General features: G+C 41.9%; 1 protein-coding gene and 1 long non-coding RNA gene across 2 annotated transcripts in view; one reads left to right on the top strand and one right to left on the bottom strand.

Moving 5' to 3' along the window:
- The window catches only part of LOC110214141 (uncharacterized), a 48969-nt gene extending 26700 nt beyond the window's left edge, over positions 1–22269 (top strand). The window contains 1 exon segment of the mRNA XM_078153806.1: positions 21291–22269. Coding sequence (XP_078009932.1) covers positions 21291–21949 — 659 coding nt within the window. The 3' untranslated portion in view covers positions 21950–22269.
- A 3335-nt stretch (positions 22270–25604) lies between these two features.
- On the bottom strand, positions 25605–26854 carry LOC144457045 (uncharacterized). Its single transcript, XR_013486357.1, has 2 exons — positions 26793–26854; positions 25605–26490 (listed from the first exon to the last, which is right to left on the bottom strand). It is a non-coding gene; the product is annotated as an uncharacterized LOC144457045 (long non-coding RNA).
- Positions 26855–26871: the final 17 nt, after the last annotated feature.

Raw genomic sequence — 26871 nt, forward strand, 5'->3', positions numbered from 1 at the left:
AACAAATCTATAGCTTTCCTGATAGATGGTTATCTTGTTGCTGGTGATATGCTTCCAGTGATAGAAGACTCACTAACTGCATTGAGGAGCAGTTTGGGTCTGATTTTTAGGAGTCTAGTCCTCACACTGAGCTGGAATTTGCTTCTCTGTAACACCCACTCAGTATACACATTGTTCCTCATTTGGCCCTCTGGGGCTAAGCAGCTAAATCTCACTCCTTTTTTATATGACAACCCTTAAAGTAATTTGAAGGCATATTATGTTCTTCCTCAGTCTTCTCCAGTTACTTCAACTAATCCTCATGACCTTATCCGTTTCATCCTGAGTGTCTTACAGATGTGTTCCAATTTGTTAATGGTCCCCCTTAAAATCTGGTGCCTAGAATCCTACAGGTCTAACCATGACATAGAAAAAGAGATTCTGATTTAAAATTTTCTTTCCTTCCTGAGGAAGGTGTAAAGAGATTTTTTCTTGTACTGTCTTTTGAAGTGGACACATTTGACCAGAGAATTGCTACACTGCATTAGCCTCACAAATCCATCTGGCCCTGTGCCACATCTGATAGGGACCCCAAGGGATATGTGGTGGTAGCTCATGGCTGTCCCTAATAGTGTCCTCAGAGGCTAATTCAGAGAACTCCAAAACATCTTGGTTTACTTTAATGATTTGTTATGGATATGTCACCAAAGAGTTCATACAATACTATTTTGAAACAGTTGATAGGTTCAGCCTTATATCCCCTATCAGGGAATTCCCAGCCACCATGGGTTGTGTGACAAAACTATCTCAGTTTACCTTTCAAATTTTAAGGGTTGTTCCTTTGTTTAATCTAGCATTGGTGAACATAACCCTCTTCCACTCCATCCCTATCATTCATTATTTTAGGGACTTTGAAAATAAAGTAACATTATCCCTCTAGGAGTCCTTAGGATTTAGAGTCCTTAGGATTTAGAGACCTTAGAGACAAAGTAGTCCCAACTGCATTTTACAAATAAAGAAACTGAGATTGACAAGGAGAAGGGGCTTTTCTAAAATCATACTGGGAGTAAATATCAGAGCCCAGACTTGAACTCATGTCTTCCATCTAGTTCTCTTATTCCTGAGGTCTTGTGGCCAGAAACTTGGCAGCCTATGGTTTTATACATGCTTCTTAGATTAAGAGTTGTCATTTTGTTTCTAATATTCTTGATAGCTCATTTGGCCCTCCAACTACCCACACACACACACACACACACACATCTCATTTTTACTTATAGTCTAAGGTTCTGTATTGAGCTTTCTAGGATAACAGCTAGGTTCACCTGATAAATTATATCTCATCAGTGAAAAAGAGTTTAAGGAATAGGATCCCTTGCCATCACCACCAGCCTCCCCCAGTTCTCCCTCTCAAAGTAATATGCTTATATTTAACAGCTTTCTAAAGCTCATGGTTTGCCCATCAGTTCCAGTAGTGGGTATTTGGGGCCAGGTGTGTGTGCATGTGTGTGTGTGTATGGACACATGCATACGTGGGAGCACATGTGTGCATATGGTCAAGAAAAATAGAATGCTAGAAGTAGAAGGAACCATATAGGTCACCTAGTTCAAATCTTGGAGCATGAATTCTATTTACAGCAGACCCAGCAGGTTTTAGTCCATGTGTGAAGTTCTCCAGTGATGGGTAGCTTATGATCTAGCAAGGCAGCAAATTCCATTTTTCAACAGCTCTAATTCCTTCCTCAATGTGGCAAGACCACTATATTCAAGGTACAGCAACCCTTCCCCAGTTAACAGACCCAATTATGTTCTCACTCATTCAGTTATTGAGACCTAGTAGTATCCTTTCCCCTGAAATATTATTTCTTCATCCCTATTACTCCATCCATTACTCCATTACTGCCCCTGGTTATCTCATTTTAGGCCTCAAGCTTTCCAATGCATGTGTTAAAATATAAGCTAATAAGGCCTTCTGCTGTAAACATTTATTACCCTGATTATTATGAAACATCCTTTAAATTCCCAAATTCTTCAGTAGACTGGACCATCATCTAATCCAACAGATGAAAAATTTTGCAGATGAGAAAACAGCTAAGAAAAGTTAAGTCACATGGGTGACTATTACTGGTAGGAAACCCAAGTCCAGTAGACTACATATCAAAGCCTTACCAGTGCACTGTGCTACCTCTATTTGTTAGGAAGTTTTTCTATCGAATGAAAATCTGACTCCCTATGACTTTCAGCCTTTGGTCTTATTTCTGCCTTCTTGGGTCAAGAGGAACAAGGCTTATCTCCCACATAGAATCACATAGTCTCATGTTAGGAAGACCTCTCAGAAGTCACTTAACAGTATGATCATTTAGTGTTGGAAGATTCTCACTGAATCTCCCCTTAAGTCTTCAGGCTAAACATTCCAACTTCTGCCAAACTTCCCATGACATAGTCTTAAGTCCACTATCCTGAATGCCTTTCTCCAGATAGCAATATCTATTGGCAGGCAGGAGATGCTACAAGCCACACAGTGGACCAGCCATATACCAACATGGCTTCAGGGCAGGAACAGAATGATAAATTTAGAACTGGAAAGTAGAGGACATACAGCAAACCCCCTCATTTTTCAGATGATGAAATTGAGGCCCTTGAAAGGCCAATTAGCCAGCCCACCCCTAGTCTCTGCCTCATGTTACAGATGCCCAAAGTCACATAACTAGTGAGTAGCAGAAATGGGATTTGAATGATCATTTTCCTCCAAATTGAGTGGTCTTTCCACTATACCATGAGGCTTCTTGTTGGGGGACAGCTTGGAAGGGGGAGCTTTGACAGTTCCTGTGTCTTCAAGTTGTTGGCAGTTCTTAAACTCTGTGGTCAAGAAAACCTTGACCACTGAGGGTATACAATCTTCCTTCCAGAATCCCAAAATCACGTGATGCACCTGGAAAGGCAGAATAACAAAAACTCCCTTTTGTGTAGTATTTTACTGTTTACAGAACATGTTCTTCATAATAGTTCTATAAAGTAGGCAATGTAGGCCATTCTCATTTTATAAGTGAGGAAATTATGATTCATAGAGGTTAACTAAGTCCCATGTATTTTGGAAGTTGTAAGAGATGAGTACAAGTCAGTCTCACTGTTTCCAAAGACTTGTTAGGGTTCTGTCACTGCATGACTGCATGTCATACTCTATACGTGGAAGGGAGACTCAGACTCCTTTGCCCTCCCTGTTCTGATCTTCCAACTGACTTTTAAAAATTTCTCTTCCATTGCTTCCTTCCTTCTGTCTTCTTTTCCCTCCTATCCATCCATTCATTTGTTCATTTGTGTGTTCATTTTAGACATTTTTGTTAGGCACTTATTGCTATCAGGCTCTGTTTTTTAGGGCTAAAGACAAGAAAACACCCTTGCCTTCTTAAATGTGGACATTATGGTTGCTAATGGGAGTAGAAAAAAAGAACATTTGTTTAAGAAAAACTGAAAAAAATGAACTTCAAAAGAAACATAGTTTCTCAGATAAAATGCTGAGGAGAGACAGACTATTCTGAAGACCTCTCTTCATTTCCCACCTGGCTGCACTCCTTTGGACTTCATCATGCCCACAGGAACCTCTTCATCCTGCAAGGTCACATCAGTCCTTGGGCTCACAATCATCAGTATCCTCTGTTCCTCAGGCCCCTTGGACTGAAGGACAGAGCAAAAAGCTCTTCCCAGAACCTCCATTTAAGGACAGTGCCCAGGCCAATCATCTCTTCATTTCCTGGCTACACTCTTTTGGACTTCTCCATCATGCCCCTGTATCAGGTACCTTTCTCCTACACCCCACCCCACACTTTTCAGCTTCCTTTTCTTTGTTGTCTTCTCCCATTAGAATGAAAGCTCCTTGAAAACAGGGACTTTCTTTTTCATATCTGTATCCCCAGCACTTAGTATGGTGCCTGGCCCACAGTAGGTGTTTAATAAATGTGTATTGACTGACTGACCCAGATAGAGGACTGCACTTTGGAAGAACGTATTGAGAGGTCCCATTTAAAGGCAGCACAATGACTGAGGTATTGATGGCTGCAGAGCATTGTGGTCCATCAACTCATTTGCATGTGACTGTTTTAAAAGTCATAACTGAGAAAGAGCCAATCAAATAACTGTTTGGAGACTATGAGAAGACTATATAAGGACTGTTGGGGTAAACTTGACAGAAAGGTAGTCTTTTGAATTTTACATCATAAATTAGAAATAGGTCACTGGGTATGAGGAGGCACTGACCTGAACCCTTAGAAGCTACAGGCCAGCAGGAGAAAAAGCTATAGGCAAAGAAAAAGAAGTGGCCAGCTGAGAGACTAGAGAAAGCTGAGCACAAGAGGAGTTAAGAGACAGAAGGCACAAGAAGTGAGGAGAGGAGCTATTTACAGAAGATAGAATATAGCAAGCAAACAGGTGCTCAGTCCACTGAGAGATGACTGCTGCCTGGTAGGCTCTGCAGCTGCTTGAAGTTCAATATGGAGAGCTGCCTGAGCTTACATTCTCCAGTGTTATCTATAACATGAAAGAGGGGAATTCTAAGTGGTCCTTTGTTCACTTTTTTGCTCTCTTTGGTTTGAGAAAGAGAAACAGAAAGGGAGATACAAGTTTTATATCTGCTTTGCTACGAGAAGAGGCTTGGCTTTCCTGAGAGCTGATTGTATAAAACATAATCCACTGTTTTTTGGAAAAAATGGCTGGGGAAGGATTCTAGGTCCTAATTGTTACTTACAGCTTGTTAAGGAGAAAGACCTCGGAGCCCCAAAGCAAATATGAGGAGCTTAGCAGTTGTCAGCCTGGGAGTTTCTAGTCACTGAGCACGTTTTCTCAGCATCTTCCCAAGAACAGATGTGTGCTAAAAGAGTTTGACACTGTTTCAGCAGTCCAAGAGTAGTAGCAGAGAAGCAGTTTTGCCTAGCAGATGGCTCATTATGCCAGAGTCATCTAGGCTTGTTGAGAGGTGGCCTGGACACGTAAGTTTCCCTACTTATGTGCCCCGTTAGGTTTCTGTAAAGGTCTCCTTTACCCTGGACATTGTGTGTGTTGGTTGGTAAAGAGTGTGGCCTTGGTTTGTGCTTTAACTTATATTTTGATTATTCCTGCTCTCACCTTCTATTAAGTAAATATTATCATTATCTTGCCTACTATTGAGAAACGATTTTGATTATTCTTGCTTTTGCCTTCTAATGAGTAAAAATGTTACAATTATTCTTGCTTTTGCCTTATTAAGTAAATGTTTCATGTTTAAAAGTTAATAGCGTCACTGTGACTGATTTTATGTATATGGGAGGCACACAGGTTGGGGCTCAGCAGCTACAATACAATGATGTGTCGCAGAAGTGTATCTTCACCCTACTCCATACAAACACAATAGGATTAGCCCTAGGATCCTGAGACATAGAGAGCTGGAGTTTTTATCCTGCCGTTGGGGCCACGGGCAGCCCTCACTTGTGGAGAAAACAACCGAACGAAGCTTGCTTGGGTCAGGTGGGTGAGAGACGTCCAGGCTGAGTAACCCGGAGCTGAGAGAGAAAGGCGATGCAAGGCTGCGTCTGCAGGACGCTCTGTAAGGGCACTGGCCGTGTGTGCACGTGGACGGTTGTCGTCTCGTCGAGTGGGCGACACATGCACACATAACTGACATAAAACTGAAAATGAGAAGTGCCATGAGATCAACTCCCATCCCTCCAGAAAGGCGGCACGAAGGGAGCGACTGCCGTTGGACGGTTCTTTTTCCCTTTCTTCCTTCTATCCCTCCCCCTCTTCACACCTTCCCTTCCCCGCCCGCCTGACGTGACCATAGGGCGTAGCTCCTCCTGAATTCCTAGAGCGTCCAACACGCCGTGAGGCGGTGCCGTCCGGATGTGAAACGACACTTCCGGGTGGGGGTGTGACGGAGGTTAGTGATCGTGGCCCATCACGGTAGTCCCGAAGCAAGCGGCTCCTGGCTCTGGGGCGGGGCCAGAGGCAGGCCCGCCCTTCTCGCGCCTCCCTCACTGGCCCGGCTCTTCCCGCTCCCGTTGGCCTGCCCAGCTATGGCGGGGCGAGTCACCCTCCTGGGACTTCTTTATTCCGACTTTTCTTCCCCTGAAAGTGAGGAGGGAGATAGGACAGAAGCCTGGTAGAGTGGCATGGCATGAGCACCGTACTTGGACGCCCTTCTCTACCCCCTGCTGGGCCCTCCCTGCACCACGTGGACATCTTTGACATCTGTAATTGACGCCCCCACCCCCACTCCCGTGTCCACTGCTCCCGTCCTTACCCACCGTGACTGCAGGACCCTACGGTCTCTGAATTGCCTTCCAGTTCTCAGATTTTGTGGCGCCAGTGAGGAGGCGTGGCCAAAGTATCCTAGCCTGGTTTGGGATTTCTTTGTCCACGTTTATCTACCCTTCTCCCCGCCCCGAGTGAGGTCTTCAAGAACATGCCCTGCTCCTTTCTGCGTAGTGCCAAGAGAATATATATCCCAGAAGAACTGACCCAGGCTGGACTGGACTTTCAGGCCTCACAATGAATAACCCATAGAGTTATCATATTTATACCTTGCTCTGATTTTTCAGAGCAATAAATAAACATTTATTAAGCGCCTATTACGTCTAATCGCTGGGATAAAAAAAAAAGAGGCAAAAAATAGTCCTTGTCCTCGAGAAGCTTACAACCTAATGGGGAAGACCACATGCAAACTATATACAAAGCAAGACATATACTAGATAAATACGACATAAATAACAGGAAATTAAGAAGGGAAGGGCTTGTTATTGTACTCTTGATTATTCTGAATTTATGCACATATCCATTTTATGTAATGAGCGAATTGGCTTAATAGATATTGAGCTCCCCATTACAGCAAGTCTTCGAGGAGAGGGTATATAACCACCTCTAGGGAATATTCATGCAGTTATCAAGGCCTGGACTACAAGTGCATAAGTCAGGAACACTTCCAATTCTGTGATTCTGTGATTAGTGCTATTCCAATAATAGTCTGACAATTTTGCTGAATAAGTTAATGTCTGTAGGTACTCTATAAATTTAGAGCAGTTGCTAATCTGCAATAATAGATGGGGTTTCTCCCCTGGGTGTTCCCTCCATCAAAGAAATCACAATCGCAGATAAAAATTCTATTTAGATTCATCCTTCCAGTGTAAGATTGGTTAAAGATCTCAACTCCCAGTTTAGTATATTCAGTACAATAACTTTTTGAAGAATCAACGTAGTACAATAGACAAAATGCTGCCTCTGTCATTTTATGGCAGAACAGAAATTCCTCTGGTATTTAAAGCCCTTTACATTCTGTCTCTAACCTATGTCTACATACTGATTTCATGTTACTCCCCCTCACCCACATTGCATTCCAGACAAGCAGACACACTTGTTCCCAGTACACAACATTCCATCTCCTGTTTTGGTCCCTTTATAGAAGCTGTCCCCATGCCTTAAATTCTTTTCAGCCTCAACCCTTCCACCCTCCTCTTTGAATCTCTAGCTTCATTCAAGACCCACTTTAGGTGCCATCTCCTACAAAGAGTCTTTCCTGATCCTCCCCTCCTCTTCCTTTCCCCAGCTGTTAGTGCTCTTTTACCCTCCCCCCCTTCCAGAAATTACTTTGTATTTACTCATCTGGATACATGTACCTTTCTAATGGATTCTAAACTCCTCAAGAGCAAGGATAGTTTCATATTTCTCTGTTTCCCTGGTACCTACCTACAGTACCTGTAATAAATAGGAGGTGCTTAATACGTGCTTGTTAAACTGCTCATGGGCAAGTCACTTGACGAGTCAGAGCCAGTTTTTTCATTCATTTGCAAAATTGAAGTTATAATACCTATAATGTCTACTTTATAGCGATTTTTTGAGGCTTAAATGAGACAATATATTAAGTGCTTTACAAAAACCTTAAAATGCTAATATTATTATTGAATCAGTTGGATCATATCATCAACAATCACATTCCTCAGTCCAGAGATGGGGCTGATTTGCTCTGCACACACTATGTTCTTAAGAAATGTTTGTTAATTTTGAATTTGAAATTCTTCACATTCTTAGGCTTTTTAAGAGAGGGTATCTGTTGTCTGAGAGTAACCAAGAAGATTCAGACACTGAAGACTGCCATATGAAGATTGATTGAAGGAAATAGGAACATTAAAAGATGGGGTTGGGGGGGAGGGGCGAGGAGAAGGGGCTGTCTTTAGGGAAAGAAAATCAAGCTTCTGCTTGGGAGTAGATGGAATGCTAACTACGGAAAGAAAACAAAGCAGCTCAATTTTTATTTTGCTTCTGTTTTTACACCTTTCTGACCTTTGCACTGGGAATAAGGGAACAAAATGGCCAGTGTGGTTGATAAGTAAGGAGATAGTATGAGAGCACTTAGTTACCCTTGATGAATTCAAGTCATCTGACCCAAATGAATTACATCTTCTGGTACTGAAGGAGTGTGTGTGTGTGTGTGTGTGTGTGTGTGTGTGTGTGTGTGTGTGTGTGTGTGTTTGCTGAGCTGCTATCAACATTTGAAAGGTCTTGGACAATAGGAAAAGTACCTTAAGATTGGAGAAAAGCAAATACCCTCACTTTCAGAAAGGGAAGAGAGCAGTGTAGACTTCAATTCCTGGGGAAATTCTAGAGCAAATCATTAAAGAGATGATTAGTGAACATCTAGAAAAGGAAGAGCTGATTATAAAGAGCCAGCATGACTTTATCATTCATACAATAAGTATTCAGTGCCTCTTCCCACCAGGCAAGGCACCTGGGGTACAAATACAAAGAATTAAACAATTCCATTCAGTGGTTGTCAGGAACTTACAGAGGCAGCTAGGTGGCAGGGTAGCAATGAGTGCTGGACTTGGGAGTTCAAATCCAGACTCAGACACTTACTAGCTATATGACCCTGGGCAAATCATTTAACCTGTGCCTCAGTTTCCTTCTCTATAAAACTGGGGTAAGGGGTAGCTAGGTGGTGCAGTGGATAGAGCACTGGCCCTGAAGTCAGGAGGACCTGAGTTCAAATCCTCCTCAGACTAAACACTTGACACTTACTAGCTGTGTGACCCCGGGCAAGTCACTTAAACCCAGTTGCCTAAAAAAAAAAAAAGAAAATTGGGGTGATGATAGCTCCCTCACAGGATGCTTGCAAGGATAAATTGGGGATATTTGCAAAATGCTCTGCAAACATTAAAATTATATAAATGCTAGCAGTTGTTGTTCTTGCTCATGGTTGTTTTGAGTGTTGTTTTTCACTGTTTTTCTTATTATTACATTCTAATTAGGGATACAAGAATATATTATATATATGTGTATATATGTATATACACATATATATAGCATATAAAATAAAGCTAATATAAAAACATGCAACGCACTTAAATACAAGGTAGTTTGGGAGGGAGGGTACTAGCAGTTGGGGGCATCAGGAAAGTCTTCATATAGAAGATGATAATTGAGCTGTGTCTTAAAGGGAGAAGGACATTAAACTAGCAAATTCAGAGAATATTGTCGACATAATTTACCTATATTTTAGCAAATTATTTGATACAGTGCTATTCTTGTGGAAAACATGAAAGTTATGGATTAGATGATAATATAATTAAATGGAACTGATTGCATGGCTAGACTCAGAGTAGTAATTAACGGTTCAATGTCAGCTTGCCAGAAGGTCTGTAGTAGAGTGCCCCAAAGACCTGTGCTCAGCCCTGAGCTAGTAAATGTTTTTTTAGTTTGTTTTGTTTTTTGTCAGTGACAAGAAGTCAGATAATAGATGTCACACTCATCAAATCTGCAGATAACGAAGAGCCATGAAGGATAGCTAACAACACTGGATGACAGAATCAGGATCCAGTAAGATCTTGACAGACAAATGCAGTGGGGTCATACATGCTGCCTGATGTAGCCTGTGCCATTCTATTCCACCTGAGTCTAAACCAGATTAAAATGTAATTGGGAAATACTTAAAATTGCACATAGATAATCTTAACATGTAGCATTCTCTCTTTTTTTTTGTTGTTGTTGCAAGGCAGTCAGGATTAAGTGCCTTGGCCACAGTCACACAGCTAGTATACGTCAAGTATCTGAGGTGACATTTGAACTCAGGTCCTCATGACTTCAACGCTGGTGTGCTATTCACTGCACCACATAGCTGTTCCTAATATGTAGCTTTCTAAGTCAATATGGGCCTTCAGGAATCCTTATGTGTGCTTTAGTGGCCCTATTTCTAGTTCAGTTGACACCACGGGCTAGAAATTAATGGAGCTGAAATTAATAAGATAAAATTCAGGACAGATATATTTAAGTCTTAGGCTTAGTTTAAAAAAAAGTCAGCTCTAGAGTTATAGGATGCGGGAGCATGGATAGGTAGTAGTTTGTCTAAAAAAGATCCCAGAGGGTTTTAGTGGAATGTACACTCATGAGTCAACAATGTAATATGGTAGTCAGAAAAGCTAATGTGATCTTGAGCTGCATTAAGACAAGCACAGTACCAGAGCATTGGGAGGTGATGGTTCCTCTGCCCTCATCAGACCTTCTGTAGAGTATTGTGTTCTGTTCTGGGCAACTTGGACAGTTAAGTACCTTGAGACTTCATTACGTAAGGTGAAGTGAAAAGAAATGGGAATGTTTAGCCTGGAGAAGAGAAGACTGGAGGAATAGGAGAGCGATCTCCAAGAACTTGAAGGAATGATGTGGTGAAGGGTGATTAGATTTGCTCTGGTTGGCCCCAGAGAACACAAGCGGGAGCAATGGATAGAAACTGAAAAGAGACAAACTGAGACTTGATGTCAGGAAAAACACTTCTTAATAATTCTCCATTTAATCCTATCTCTCTTGTTTGTTCACAGTTGTTTGCATGTTGTCTTCCCCAATTAGAATGTGAGCTCCTAGCAAGCAGAAACCCTTAGCACAGTTCCTGGCAAGTAGCAGGTGCTTAATAAATGTTTATTGACTGACTGACCAAACAACTGGAACTGTCTAAAAGAGGAACAGACCACCTCTGGAAGTGTTTGTTACCCCTCATTAGAAGTTTTCAAGTTGGGGGCTGGGACTGGACTGTGCTTCTCTCTCACCCAGGTCCAACAGACTTTTCCTACTGACCTTCTAATGTCTTTGGTGTTAGTGGGTTGAGAAGTCTGGAAACCACCACAACTACCAATGATTCAGATCCCTGAGTCCTGTTCCAGGTTCGCTAAGGCCCAGTCTTTGCCTGCCTGACCCACACTAAACTGCTCTCCTCTCCCAGACTGGCACAATAGACCTTTCCTATCAACCATCCAGGTTGTCTTGGGCTGGAAATTTGTTTCACTGTCTTTTTGTGGGTTCTGCTGCTCTAGAATTTGTTTGTGGGTTTTGCTGCTCTAGAGCCATTTTTAACAAGTATTTGGAGGGGTTTGGGGGAGAGCTCAAGCAAATCACTGCTTTTACTCTGCCATCTTGACTCCACCCCACGTCTTCAATTTTCTTAACTTTTGTTCTACAACTAGATTTTCAATGACTCTGGAAGGCTTTTCTACATTCATTAAGGACAAACAACAACATCTCAACTGGGCTCTCCTCCAAAGTAAAGCAATCCTTTCATACTTTGCTAATTAACTCACTATCTCAATCAACATACTCATTTTCCAAACCTTTTCATCCCTCCTCAAAGCTCCCCCTCCCTCCATCTCAGCTGAGAACTTTGCCTCATATTTTACTGAAAAAAATAGAATCCATTCTTCAAAAGCTCCCTCTCCTTCCCTCATCTCACATCACCCAGATACCTTTTACTACTATTTCTGCCTTCACCCTGTCTCAGATGAAGACGTGGCATTTCTCTCTGCTAAGGCAAACTCTCATACATGCACAAGTGATCTCATTCTATCCTATATTTTCCAGTAAATTGCACACTCTTATCATCTTCATTCTCTCTCATCTTCATTCTTTTTCTATCTACTCTGGCTGCTTTCCTTCTGCCTACAGTTATACCCCTGTGTCCCTCATCCTCAAAAAAACACTCACTTAATCCATCCATGCCCAATGGCTTACATCCCACATCTCTCCCTTTTGTGGCTAAACTTGAGAAGGCCATCTATAATTGATACTTGCCTTCTCTATAGTCTGGCATCTAACCTCATCATTTGGCATGAAACTGCTTTCTCCAAAGTTACAAATGATCTCTTAGTTGACAAATCTAATGGTCTTTTCTCATCCTTGAGCTCTCTGTAGCCTTTGATACAGATCACTCTGTTCTCCTTGATAATCTCTTCTATCTAGGTTTTGGTGACACTAGTCAGTCCTGCTTCTCCTTCTGACTGCTCTTTGTCCATTTCTTTTGCCGGATATTCACGCAGATAATGCCTGCTAAGAGCGAGTGTCTCTCAGAGAGCTCTTTCCGGGACTCTCTTCTCCCTCTACATACTATTTCACTTGGTGAACTATATTCTCATGGATTCAGTTATCACTTCTAGGTGATGATTCTAAAGTCTACTTGTCCAGCCCTAACCTCTGCTGCTTTCTACTCACATCTTCAGCTGCCTATCGGACATCTTGAACCAAATGTCCCATTGACATCTTAAACTCAACATGTCCAGAACTGAACTCGTTATATATCCTCACTTCTTCCTAACTTCCCTATTACGGTGGAGAGTACAACAGCCAAAATGAATTCTAAACCAACATGGGAAGTGGTTTCTCACTCCCTTATCAATGAATTCCCCCCGCCCCCGACCATAGAGAGGAGAAGTCATCCATGATTCCTAGAGCCCTCCCAGATGTTCGCTGTGGGAAGTAATGGCGGCCTATGGCTCGGTGGTCGGGGAGGCGGCCCCTCCCCGGTGGTCGGGGAGGCGGCCCCTCCCCCATGCATTTCCGGTCAGGAGAGGCCTGCAGTTTGGGTTTCTGGGTCTTGTGGAGGCTCGGTGTCCCTGGCCTGGCCTGTGGAGTCCCCACCATCTGTACTCCCGCTGTCTGAGGGAAGGGTGGGACAGGGCGGGGCCGGTAGGGGGAGCCGGGGAGCCGGGGGTCCCGCCAGGCCGAGGCCTCCGCCCTGAGGTTGCCCCAGCTTGGCCCCTCTCGTCGGGCTTCTCCTCCTTTCTTACCCCCGGACCCTGCGGGGAGGGAGGGCCGCTCCCCTTCTGAGGAGGTCGCTGCTGGGCCGCAGCCCCTGGCCTAGGGAGCCTGGGACGGCCTTTGGTAATACTCGTGCGTGGTGGTCGGCATGTTGGAAGGGAGGCAGTTTCTGCCATTCTCTGTGGTCTCTCCTGCGAGGACTCAGGCCAGCGCCGGGCACGCTGGAGGTGCCTCATAAATGCTGGCTGATGAGCTGATTGATATTGATGCCGTTTCCCCCGCTAAAATTTGCCAGTCTCCTTGCAGTGTGGAGGTGGGTGTCCAGATGTGGTGGACTAGCCTTAACCAATGACCAGAGCCGAGGCTCCTCGCTTGGTTGCCTTCTGGGTGATGCACTTTCCGGACTTAGCCACTCTAGAAGAGTAAGCCACCCAAGGGGGTTGCATCTCATGCCTAAGAAATCAAAGACTCTGGAAGTATTGAAGTAAGTGCTGGGTCTGGTCTAGGTAGCCCCTGGGCAGTGGAAAGGGCCCTGGACTCGAATTTGCAGTCTGGGTGGCAGCCAGAAGCTCTTAGTTTAGTCGTGATGAAGCTCCTTTCTGGGCAAATAAATTTAGAAACAGAAATTTAAAGCTAGAAGGGGCTGTCTTCCTCAACAACATTCCCCTAGCCATCTTTCTGCAAGTAAGGAAACTGAGGCAGGGGGCATTGAAGTGAGTTGTCTGATGTTACACAGTCACAACGATTTGAACCCAAGGCCTTTGGCTCCATATTCAGCTCTCTTTCCGCTGTATCCCAGTTTGCCTTTTAGGTCAAATAGGGAAGGGAAAGGGAATAAGCAAGTATATAGTGCCTACTATATGCTAGGCACTGTGCTAAGTGCTTTACAAATAATTTCTCACTTGATTCATAAACTCTGGGAGACTGTTATTATCCTCATTTTATAGTTGAGGAAACTGAGGCAAACAGGTTAAGTGACTCGACCAAGGTCACACAGCCAGGAAGTGTCTGAGGCTGGATTTCAACGGACATCTTTCTGACTACAGGTCAAATAGGGGACAGTAATCCTTGTTTTGCATCCTTTTTGGTTATTGTAAGAATCACTGAATGGTAAACATGAAACTTTGTCCAAATGAATTATTTCAGTCATTCATTTAACAAATACTAAGTTGACAGGTATTTGTTAGTCACTCTTTATGTGACAGGCCCTGTATGGTATGAAATGTTTGGCTGGAATCATAGCTTCATATATTTAAAGCTGGAAAGAACCTTGGAGATAATTGGGGGGGGGGGAATCAGACTCACTCCAGAGTGGGGTGGAGTGAGGTTGAACCAGATTCAAATGTTATTGGGAAATGTTTAACAAAATAAATAAAAATACAACATAAAGTTGATTTGTGGTTTTCTAAATCAATAAGCATCTGAAAGAAATCTGTTTCTATTTGAGTTTGACACCACTGATCTAGTCCAACCTTTTCATTTTACAGGTGAAGAAGCTCAGACCCAGTGAGTTACTTCCCTAAAATCAGTCGGTCATTAAGCATTCAGTGCTTACTGTGTGCCAGGCACTGTGCTAATTACTAAGCTTACAGAGAGAGGCAGAGACAAGGTGCTAAGCCTAAAGGAGCTCACCTTCTAGTGGGGAAAGCAACTGGCAAAAAACATTGTACATAAAAGATATATACAGAGCAAATGGAAAACAATCTCAGAAGGAAGGCTATAGCAATTGAGGAGGGGGCCAGGAAGTAAAGGAAACAAGACCGGCTCCTCTAGCACCAAGACAAGTGCCCTTTGCACTGCTCCAGTTTCGTGAAGTCTAGTTGCAGATGAGCTCTCCAGAGAAGGACTTGGTTATTTTCGAAATTCTGTTATTCCTGTAGCACTCAGTAACATCAGCAGTCTTGTTCACTGTCGGTCCTTTGAAGGTCCCCTTTCAGCCCTAGCTGAAATCAGTGATTTCAATCACAAACCTCAGTGCTGCATTGGTTGCTTAAATGTTTTTGAAATATAAAATTATTCGTTTCTGGCTCTTCTTGCCCCTTCCTGTTCCTTCAATCTGGCAGGTATTGGATACTCAGCAAATATATATATATATATATATATATATTTTTAATCCAATTTCTGAGCTCTTTTGCTCCCTCCCTAAGATTTCCAAGGGTCCCAGGCCAGAATCATCAGGCTGAGGTTTCTCATTGAAACCATTAACTTTGACCAGTGTGCTAGGTGCTATAGGGAATCCAGAGTTCTATAGAATTCTCTGCCTCCTGGTTTCCTTCAAGTCCCAGGTAAAATCCCACATTCTACAAGAAGACTCTCTTGATCCCCTTTCATCCTAGTTCCTTCTCTATTGATTATCTCCAATTTATCCTGATAGTTGTTTACATGTTGTTTCCCTCATTAGACTGTGAGCTCCTTGAGAGCGGACACTTTTACCTTTCTTTGTATTCCAACACTTAGTACAGTGCCTGGTACGTAGGAGGTACTTCATAAATGTTTATTGACTGACAGACTTACTGACTCTAGCTTAGTCCTTACTAAAATAGTTAGCAAAAATTGAAACAAGGATAATTAAAGGAGATGAGGCCAGCAATGTCCCCAGTGATTTCTGTCACCAGACCCAGATGGGGAAAGACCGGCCAATGTGATCAGCAGCTGTTTGTAGTTTTTGAGTAATTATGGCAAATGGGAGACATATTACAAAACTAGAGATTTGGTGTACATCTCAGCTTTCAAAAGGAGATGGTTTCTTCAAACTATAGGGAGGTCAGCTTGATATCTTTTCCTGGTAAAATTCAAAAATCTTATTAAAGCAATGGTTTATGAATTCTTAGAAAGGGAAGAAATCTATCTATCTATCTATCTACCTATCTATATATGTATATATGGATTTCAGCGAGGTAGTTGACTAAATTTCTCATGATATCCTTGTGGCCAAGATGGGTAGATGTGGGCTGGATGATAGTACATTTGGATGGCTTTGTAATTGGTTTTCTCACCAGATCCCAAGAGTGGTAATTAATAGATTAATGTTATGCTAAAGGGAGTCTCTAGTGGAGTGCTTTGGGGCTCTGCCCTTTGCCCTGTTTCAACATTTTTATCAATAAATTAGAGAAAAGACCATGCTTATCTAGGTTCCAGGTGGTGGGAAGCTGGGAAAAAAATGTTATTCTGTTGGATAACAGTTGACAGAATTGGTATCCCAAAAAAAGATTAGGACAGGTAAAATGAAATTTAATGGGATGAATGTGAAGTCTTGTTCTATGTTTCAAGATATGAACTGCATAACTACAGGATGAAGATGGTATGGTTAAGAAGCAGTTCATGTGAAAAAAAAAACCCTAGGGGTTTTAGTAGGCTACAAAACTAAATATTAGCAGTATGAATTGCTCCCAAAAAATGCATAGGATCTAAGGCTGAATAAATAGATGTATAATACACAGTGTGGACTGGGGTGAGTAATCTGTTTATTTTCCCCTGCTTAGTCTCCTTCTAAAGGATTATGTCCTGTTCTGGGCATCACATTTTAGGAAGGATATTAAACTCTTTGGAATAAATCCAGAGGATGGCAAAAGGTCTGAAGACCGTCATGAAAATTCGTTAAAAGTACTGGAGTACTTAGCCTGGAAGAAAGGGTTTAAGAGCCATATGATAACTATCTAGAAATATCTGAAGGGCCATCAGTCATGTGGAGGAAAGCTTCAGCTTGATAAGTTTAATTGCAGAGTAGAATTAGGAGCAATGAGTGAAAGTCATAGGGAGACAGATTTTGACTCAATATGAGGAAAAAACTTCCTAAGAATTAGAGCTGTCTGGTAGGGGAATAGACTGTATCAAGATGTGAGTTCTCCATCTTTGGGGGTATTCTTGCTGCAGCCTGACACCCTCCATTTGAGTATTTAATAATCCCTGCATGCATACCGCTCTGTCTCTACAGAGTTTTCACATCTGTCATTTTATATGTTCCTCATGATACATTTCTATAGTAGTTTAAGACTCATAACATACTTTGCTGTGAACAATCCAGTAGGATCAGTAGTGAAACTATTATCCTCATTTAAAAATTAGACTTGGACAAGTGACTTGCCTCAATTTACATTGTTAATAAGAAGCATGAGCTGGCTCTTCAGTCAGGTCTCCTGGGTCCTAGTCTGGAGTTTTTCTACTACCAGGCTGTCTCCTTCATCTAAAGACACATGGATTTTATATCATTGAGGAAGCTTACTTCTTTTTTAAATGTCATCTCTCTTTGCCCCCACTGAAGGCTGACCTAAAAACTGGGGAGCTTGCTTTATTATTATTATTGAGATGAAGGGCTGAGGTGACCTGGATCTTGCTGACAATTACAGGGAGATGTGTACCATTTTTAGGTATCTCCACTACTAAAGCCCTTCCCTGATGTGGCGTGGGAGGAAATCTTGGGATCTTGAGGCTAAGCCAGTGAAGCACAAACTCTCGCAGTTCCCTCCTAGCTGGGAAGGCTCGACCAGTTGGTCATAGCAGTTCATGAAACTGTCTGCTGAGGTGAGCAGGGAGCACACATCTGTGAATTCAAGAATCTTTTGAAGTATTAAATATCCGTGTTTGTAACTTTTAATGCAAGAAGTTAAATAGAACAAATTTAATAGGTCTTGATCTGTATTTATCAGTCGGGTCCCCCTCCTCTGTACTCCTTCCTTCTACCTCCAAGGATTGAATGAAATGCTGGTTCTATTTTTACTGGGCCTGGGTTCTTAAGTTGGTTTCTGAGATTTGAGGTGGTTGGAAAGTATTTTGGGGCATCACTCTTTACCAGTGTAGTCCTTAGAGTTTCCTTCTCATCATACTGTGGTTTTCATTTTCTTTAGGTCCCCTCTGTGCTCAGCAGCAGGAACGTTCATCAGATGAGATGGCAGCTGTGGGGACAGAGCGTGAGTCACCTCCTGTTGTACTTCTTCTCAGCTTCTCACCTGGGACACAGTCTGGACTTGAGCACTACCAGGCTCTGCTTCATCTCTGTGATCGTGTTGTAGCCCCGCAAACTCTGCATCTTCTCTCAGATTCCATCTTTAAGTATTTTTGCCTCATTCTCCTATCCCCAGTGAGTCCTCATGACCTGTCAGCCTTTTAGTTTCCCTAGTCCCAGCTGTCCCACTGCTGTAGTTTGGGCCTGACTGTGTGGGAGGTCCCACCATGTAGAAAGGGAAATGCTCTTCATGAAGAGCCACCATGGCTTCATCAAGGACTATGTCAGTTCTTTTTTGTGATATGGTTATTAGGCAAGTAGATCAGAGGAATGCTTTAGATATAGTTTAGCCAAATGAGGTAAGCAGCTGACAGCCTCATCATATTTTTACAGATAAGATAGAGATCTAAAGGCTAAATGATGTTTCATTTAGATGTTTGGAATTGAATGACTGGCCCCCCAAATAGTTATTAATGGCTTGATGTCAACTTTGAAGGTCTCGAATTTAATGGGACTAAGTAGAAAGTCATTTAATTGAATTTAAGAAATCAACTTCACAGGTACCAAATAAGGGAGAATATGACTGGTATTGAAGAAAGTTGATGTACTGTGAGGTTAGGGTGGGGCATATGATCATGTCTAGTGATGTTCCTACAAATGATGAGACAGGTTGGAGAAACTTTGAGCCAGGTACTGAGCTCCTCCAGAAAGCAACATTATATGGACAGATAGCAGTGAACCTCAGTGGAAGATAATGCTGAGTGATGGCTGTGCCTAACTTCCTGGGGACAAAAGGAAGGGGCAGTTGGCTGTGGGAAAGGTAGGCAAGGGTATATTTCTGCAAGGAAAAGAATATGGAAAGAGTGTGAAGAGAGGGGTTCTCTGGATGAAGAAAAATCTGTTTGCAATTTGGCAGAGGTTTCAGAGGGCACAATGGAAGCGGGGGGAATTGCCTGTTATATACTAGGCATTGTGCTGAGTGTTTTATAAATATTGTCTCCTTTGATGTTCACAATAGCCCTGACAGGTAGGTGCTGATATTATCCCCCTTTGCTTTAGTTGAGGGAACTGAGGCTAGGAGAGCTTAAGTGACTGGCTCAGAATCACACAGCTAGTGGGTATCAGAAGTCACATTTAAGCTCAGGTCTTCATGAGAATAGGAAATCAGCTTTAGGAAGCCCTGGAGCCCAGCACTTTATCTAGTGTGCCACCTAGCTGCAATGGAGAGGAAGGGCAGAGGAGAACAAGCAAGTCGTTGGATTAAACTGGATTGGTGCAAGAGTGCAAAGAACAGTAGTAAGAAGAAAAGGAGCCTGAATCCCTGGTTAGAGGGGTGGATTTATTCCCAGTTGTTTGGGGACTCACCCTGCTATGTTCCTATGATGATGGATGCTTGAATTAGTGCACTGTTCCCTCTCTAAACACAGGGGAACTTTCCTGATTCTGGACAACCGTTAGCATCTTCCTACACCTACATTATCATTTATTTACTTTGTATGTACAGTGTGTCCCCAAAGTTGTGCAGTTTTAAGTAAGTAAAGCTTTGCTTATATGGATAGGTGTTGTTTTCCCAAAGCATATGAATTTCTGAGGGGAGGGACTGTTTTGTTTTTTGTTTTTGCATGTCCAGTGCCTAGAAGACTGACTTGAGCATGGTAGATGCCTAATAAATGTTGGCTTGATTATAGTTTATAACCTTTAAAGTACTATGGAAATATGAGTTATAATAAAAATAATTATAAGTACCATAATATATAACAAAATAACTTTCATTATAACTCATATTTCTATTATTATCTAACTTATTTTCATAGTTCCTTAAGGTTTATAGGTACCTTATAATGTGGGGTAGGGGTTGCCAGTATTATCGATATTTTTATAAATGAGGTAACTGAGTCTCAGAGAAGCTTTGTGACTTGTACATGATCACAGATAGTAAGTGTTAAAGTGCACTGTCTTCCAATCCAAGTTCTGAGGCAGAGGTCAGGAGAGACTTCAATATCTTAATCTTTGGTATGTTTTTTTACTACCTTTATATTCTTGACTAGCCTTCTCACTGTCTTCAAGTATGTTTTCCTTATTCTATGTGTTTATTTTGTACTCTGTTCTGGAATTCTCTCCAATAACTTCATTCATAGTATCATAGGACTTAGAGTTGGAAGGGACCTTAGAAATGGTCTAGTCCAACCCAGTGAGTCAATTAATAGACATATATGCCTACTGTGCAAAGCCCTGAGTTAGAGAGTTTAGATAAGATACTGTCCCTTAACTCAAGGAGTTTACAGAGTAGTAGGAGGGTAGGGGACCCACAAATAGCTATGATACATAACATTCTGTGATTAGTGTTGTACAGATGTCGAAAAAAAAGTGCTTCATGAGGCCCTTGAGGAAAGGCTTTTATCAAGAGGGAAATCTTTCTTGGGGAGGTGCCATTTTTAAATTGGGCTTTAAAGGATGGGTAGGGATTTAACCAGTAAAAATGGGGAAGGAAAGTATCGCAGGCAAAGGAAACAGCCTGAGCCAGGAAAGGCAGATGGGAGAGCACAGTGTATAGTCAGGGGCCCAAGAATTTTACAGTCTGGCTAGGGTACGGAGGGCACAGAGGGTGGTAAGATAAAACAAGAATGGGAAAGCAGGGTTGTACCAGATTTTGGAGGGCTTCAACTACCAGACAAAGGAGTTTAAACTTTACTTAGGAGGCAGATTTTTGAGCAGAGTGATTTTATGGTCATATATATTTCTATGAGTGATTATTCTGGCAATGTAGGAGAGAGAGGGAGAGGGAGAATGTGTGAGAGATAAGGACTTCTCTTAAAATGAATTTCAATTTGATGATACTATTTTTGCCCTCCAGTAGTCTGATTCTATTTTGTTTCTCATTTCAGATTGTAAAACTTTTAATAAGAAAGAGGCTACATCAAAGCAAGAAATCACTAAAGAAAGAATGTCACATGAAACAATATGGGAAAAATTTCTAAGTGAAGCTTCATAGGGATTGAAGTTTATGGAAGTCTTTGAAATGCAGAACAGTTTAGAAAGGCAGAGAGAGGCCCTTTGTAGAACTATCATTTACAAGATAACTCCTGGAGGAAAAATAAGCCATGAACATAAAGACTATAAAAGAAGCTTCTGTTTGAGCTCCAACATTGAACTTCAGGGAAGTCACAAAGGAGAAAGACCCCATAAATGTGAAGCATGTGGCAAAAATTTCAAATATCAATCAGATATTATTAAACACTTGAGAATTCACACTGGAGAGAAGCCTTATGAATGTAAGGAATGTGGAAAATTCTTTAGCCAGAGCTCAGATGTTACCAAACATCAGCGAATTCATACTATGAATGTAATGATTGTGGGAAAACTTTCATTCATAGCTCACATGTTATTAGACATCAAAGAATTCATAATGGAGAGAAGCCCTATCAATGCAGTGAGTGTGGAAAAGCTTTTAGCCAGAGCTCAAACCTTATTCGACGTCAGAGAATCCATACTGGAGAAAAGCCCTATGAATGTAATCATTGTGGCAGATCTTTTAATCAGTTTTCTTTACTTATTGAACATGAGAGAATTCATACTGGAGAGAAACCATATGAGTGTAAGGAATGTGGAAAAACATGTAGTCACAGCTCAGATATTATTAAACATCAGAGAATTCATACTGGAGAGAAGCCCTATGTGTATCATGAGTGTGGAAAAACCTTTAGTCGTAGCTCCAGTGTTATTAATCATCAGAGGATTCACACTGGAGAAAAACCATGTGTATATAATGAATGTGGAAAAGCCTTTAGAGGCTGGTCAGGCTTTGTTCAACATCAGAGAACTCACTCTGAAGAAAAGCCTTATAAATGCAGTGAATGTGGAAAAGCTTTTATTCGGAGCACACAGCTTATCAAGCACCAGAGAATACATACTAAAGAACATATTCCAAAGAATAAACCAGTTACTATAATGAAAAAAGGAAAAGGAGAATCTGAGAGAGCAGAGAACCCAGTTTAAAGCAGCTTTTCGAAAGTTTGTAAGCTCTTGCAGGTCAGGCATTTAGCTTGCATTATACACATCTAACCCATCTCATAAGAGTTGCTAAATAAATGCTTGTTCATTGTTTTGATAACTTGTGTGGCTGTTTCACCCTCATCCCACCCCCACTGGCAGATCTGAGGAGTACTAAGAGAACATGGGGTGATGTAGGTGCCAAAGATGGAGGATATTTGAAGAGGAAGTAAGAGCTGAATGTCAGAGCAGAGGTTGAGATGAATGAGAACTGAGTAAATTAGCATGGCGTATGCCCAGGAGGAAGGATGGAAACAAAAATTTATTAAGTGCCTACTATGTGCTTGGTACTGTGTGCTAGGCACTTTTATAAATATTATCTCATTTGATCCTCACAATAACCCTGGGAGGGATAATAGTAACATTATTATCACCATTTTATAGTTGAGGAACTACTGTAATGTTCCAGGAAGAACACTATCGAGGTACCTTAGAGCAATTTTAATCAGTTTTCCATTTATTGACTGAATGCAGAGGTCTTTTTTAGGTTCTCTGGGAGGCAATTTACACAACAGGCGTATGTAGTTAGTTTCTTTTCTTGAAATTGTTGGAGGAAGACTATTATGGTAGCTTTCAATGTAATTAAAGGTCAGAGGGCGAGGTCATCCCAAATCCATAGAGGCAGATTTTGGCTTAGTATAAAGAAAAATTTCCAAACAATTAGAATTTAGGGATGGGGTTAGAATTGTCCAGAAATGGAATGGTTGCTTACAGAAACAGCAAGTTCCTAATCATTGTAGGTTTTTCTTTTTTTCCCCCCAATTAAGAAGCATTTTTTTTTTAGTATGAAGCAATTGGGGTTAAGTGACTTTCCTAGAGTCACACAGCTAGTGAGTGTTATGTGTTAGGCTGGATTTGAACAGTGGTCCTCCTGACTCCAGGACTAGTAATCTATCCACTTTGCCACCTAGCTACCCCAAAAGAAGCATTTTTTTACCTCCCACTAAACCTTCCCCACTGAGAAAAAGAGAAACAAAACCTTTGTAGCAAATATGCAGTCAAGCAAAACAAATTTCCACATTAGCTATGTCTAAAAAAATCACTGTAAGTTTTCAGTAGGAACCTGGACAGATACTTGTCGGAGATCTTATTATAGCAGAGATTCCTGCTCAGATAAACATTGTAGTAGAGGACCTCTCAGATTCTTCTCACTCAGATTCTGTGATTTCAAAAAATCAGTGGTGGGGAAGAAGCAGGAGGAAGCTGTCACTTGGATGTGATAATGCCTTATCTTCAGAATGGGATATGACTGTACAGAAACCATAATGCCCTATCTTCATCTGTGCAGCAAGTTATATTTTTTCTTTATTGAAAAAATTTGATATCTTCTGTTTTCACATCAATTTCTGAACAGCCTTCCTCCTCCCTTACCCAATGAGTAACAAAGAATTTTTAAAAAGGAATATTTGGTTTGGCGCTCTGACCTAGAAGCATACAGGGAAAAGTGAGCCCCCAGCCTAGCCAGAAGAGAGGGGAGGTGTTGGGGGAACAACTGGAGAGAAGGTCCAATGGGGCCAGATTAGGGATGGCCTTAAATGCCAGATTCAGGAACCTGGACTTAACCCCCAAAGTTCTTGATCAGAGAGGAGGAAGGTTGTATTCTTAATATATAATATATAATAATATTCTTAATATGTTGGCTGTGTCTAACAATAAACACATCATTTCATGCCTATGGTCCCCCATCTCTTTAAGTTGAGGAAAGATAGATTTCCTCATTTCTGTAGTTTCTCATTTCTCCTCTGGGGTAAAGTTTGGTCATTATAATCACACAGCATTCTTTTTTATTGTTTTTTTCTTTGTAGTTACATTTTTGTTAACGTGTGTGTTTTCCTGATTTTATTTACTTTATAACAGAAGTTTTCTCATGCTTTTCTGAATTCTTCCTATTCATCATTTCTTAGGATGCACTAACACTCCATTGTGTTGCTTTCACAATGAACATTTACTTTGTTTCCAATTCTTTGATGCCATAAAATGTGCGGCTATAAATATTTTGAGTGAGAATGTACATGTGTATTTACACATGAGTGAAACACATTTGTATACGTATACACACAGAGATACCTGTCTTTAACTTGACTGGAGTAGCAGTAAGATCTCTGCTCCAAAAGGTGTGGACACTTTAGTAACCTTTTTTGAGGGCATAATTCCAAGTTGCTTTCCAGGTTGTTTGTGTCAATTCACAGCTCTATCAACAATGTCTTAATATGCCTGTCTTTCCACAAACCTGCCAACAGTGACTTTCCTTTTTTTTTTTGACATCTTTTTAAATTTGCTGGGTTTGTGGGGTAGTTTCACTTGCTTTTATTATTAGAGATTTAGCAAAATATTCCTTATGGTTTGCAGTTCTTTTAAGAACTATCTGGTCATATCCTTTGATCATTTATCCATTGGAGGAATGGCTTTTGGTCGTATATTTGTACTACATGTCTTGAATCCTGGCTCTGGAGTCAATGGATTTAGCTCTGATACTACCTGTGGTTCTGACAGATTTCACCTGTAAATGCATATGGAACAGGGATTTTCTTTCTTTGATAGATGCTTCACAGCTCAGTCAACTAATATTTATTAAGTGCCTACTATGTACCAGGCATTGTGCTAAGTACTTGGGGATGGGCAAAAAACAAACGATTTCTGCTGTCAAGGAACTCACAGTCTAATGGAGAGAGACAGCATACAAACAACCATATACAAACATTTCATATATATGTATACATACATATATTAATACATATATATCTGGTTAATTGGGGGTAGTCTTAGAGGGAAGGTACCAAGATTAAAGAGGACTAGCTAGGAAAGGTTTCTTTCAGAAGATGAGACTTTAAGTTAAAGGCTGAGATGAGGAAGAACATTTCAGGCATAAGGACAGCTGGTGAAAATAGTGAGGAGATTGTGTTTAGTATAAGGAACAGTAGGAAGGCCAGTGTCACTATCAGAGGATGTGGAGGGGAGTAAGGTATAAGAAGACTGGAAAGGTAGAAAGGGCCCAGATTATGAAGGGCTTTGAAAGCCAAATAGAGGATTTGATGTTTGATCTGGTAGATTAGATGGAGCCAATGGAGTTTATTAAAGGTGGAGTGGGGTGATGGTGCAATGTGATATGGTTGGACCTGGATTTGACAACTGAGTGGAGGATGGATTGGAATGGGAAAAGACGAGGATGGAAAACCAACCAGCAGGCTCGTTCAATTTCATTTTCTGAGACTGAATTAAGATCTCTACTTCATATCAAGTTTTATTTTTAAAGCTCTTAAATAGGCATGATTTATTTAATTCACATTTCTCCAACTTTTTAAGGTTTGTAGAAACAATTTTCTCATCACAACCCTGTGAGGTAGGTCATCTAAGCCTTGTTATGCCCATTCTTTGAAACAGAAAATGGGCTAAGAGTTGAAGGGACTGGCCTGTGGTCACACAATGATAAGTCCTGCAGCCAGGATTCATATGGTCATAGCATTTAGAGCTGAAAGAGATTGTAGATTGTCCAGTGCCTTCACTTAACAGATAAAGTAGCTGGAAGGGAAATGAGCAAATATTGAAAATCTACTAAAAGGTTCATAACAATCTAGAGTAAAAAGTAAAAAAATGAGTAACATTCTTTACATTACAGAAACTCAGATTTTATTGGAGGCAGTGGAGAATTCAACATAAACACAGATAGGAATAACAGAGTTGGTAGTTAGGGACAAATGAGAGATCAGCAAAAAGCTTATTTTTGAGGCAGGAAGAGGAATACTAGCTAACATTTATTTATATGGTGCTTACTATGTGCCAGGCACTTTACAATTATTTCATTTGATCCTTCAAAACAACCCTGTGTCTAAGAGAGGTGCTATTATCATCCCCATTTTACAGATAAAGTAAACTGAGGCAAAACAGGTTAAATTACTTCCCTAATGTCACATAGCTAGCGTCTGAGACTACATTTGAACTCAGGTCTTCTGACTCCTGGGCCCCAACCCTCTTTCTCCTGCCTCACCTAATAGGTTAAGGGAAGATTTTATAGAAGGACGAAATGGATTCCGGAGGAATGCTTTGTAGGCATGGGGAACACATATTAATGTGCGAAAGTAGGAAATGTCCAGTACTTTCAGAAGCTGTGTGAAGGATGGATTAAGGGAGATGCAACCCTGAGTCACTGTGCTAGTTAAGAGTGGAGAGGAGGCGGATGTGGAAGGTGAGATAAAAGCATCAAAAGGATTTGCACGGGGGTGAGGGGCAGGGAAGAACCAAAGAGCGCTAAAGGTGGAAGACCTACACAAGGGCAAGTCTGACGGATGAGCTGGTATCGAGGGAAACACGAGCGCTGATCTGGCCGTGCTGAGCTTGGGACGGCGACAGGATAGGCAGTGGTCATCGGGCTTCCAGGACGAATGGGTGGGAGACGGATGACGGCCCGGCTAGCAGAGGAGTCCGAGACCGAGCGGTCAGCAGCTGCCCCCAAGGGTGGGGGCGGGGGGCTCGGGCAGCGGACAGCGTCACTGATGAAAAGGCAGAACCTAACTGTCGCGGGCTAGTCACGCAGTCGGCCCCTTTCCTTCCAACTCGGTCAGCAGAGAGCCCGAGGGGGAGGAGGGGGCGGCGGCTGCCCGCGGGGCCCGGTCCCTCAACACTTCCCCCTCCTCTCCTTTCCCGCAGTGGACACAGTGCCGGGCCTGGAGTTCAACACTCTCTAGCTCAGACCCCGTCCTCAAACGGCTCCCAGCTGTGTACCCTGGGCGAGTTCCCTTCCCTCTGCTTGCCTCAGTTTCCTCATTTGTCAAACGGGGATAACAGCTCCTACCTCCCAAGGCTGTTGTCTTAGCAAAGGCTTCTTCCCTCCTCCCCTCCCCCCCCCTCTTTATCCGGCGGACACCGAGCCC

The sequence above is a fragment of the Phascolarctos cinereus genome, unplaced genomic scaffold (genome assembly GCF_003287225.1).
Source record: "Phascolarctos cinereus isolate Bilbo 61053 unplaced genomic scaffold, phaCin_HiC Scaffold_4;HRSCAF=312, whole genome shotgun sequence".
NCBI classification, from domain to species: Eukaryota; Metazoa; Chordata; class Mammalia; order Diprotodontia; family Phascolarctidae; genus Phascolarctos; species Phascolarctos cinereus.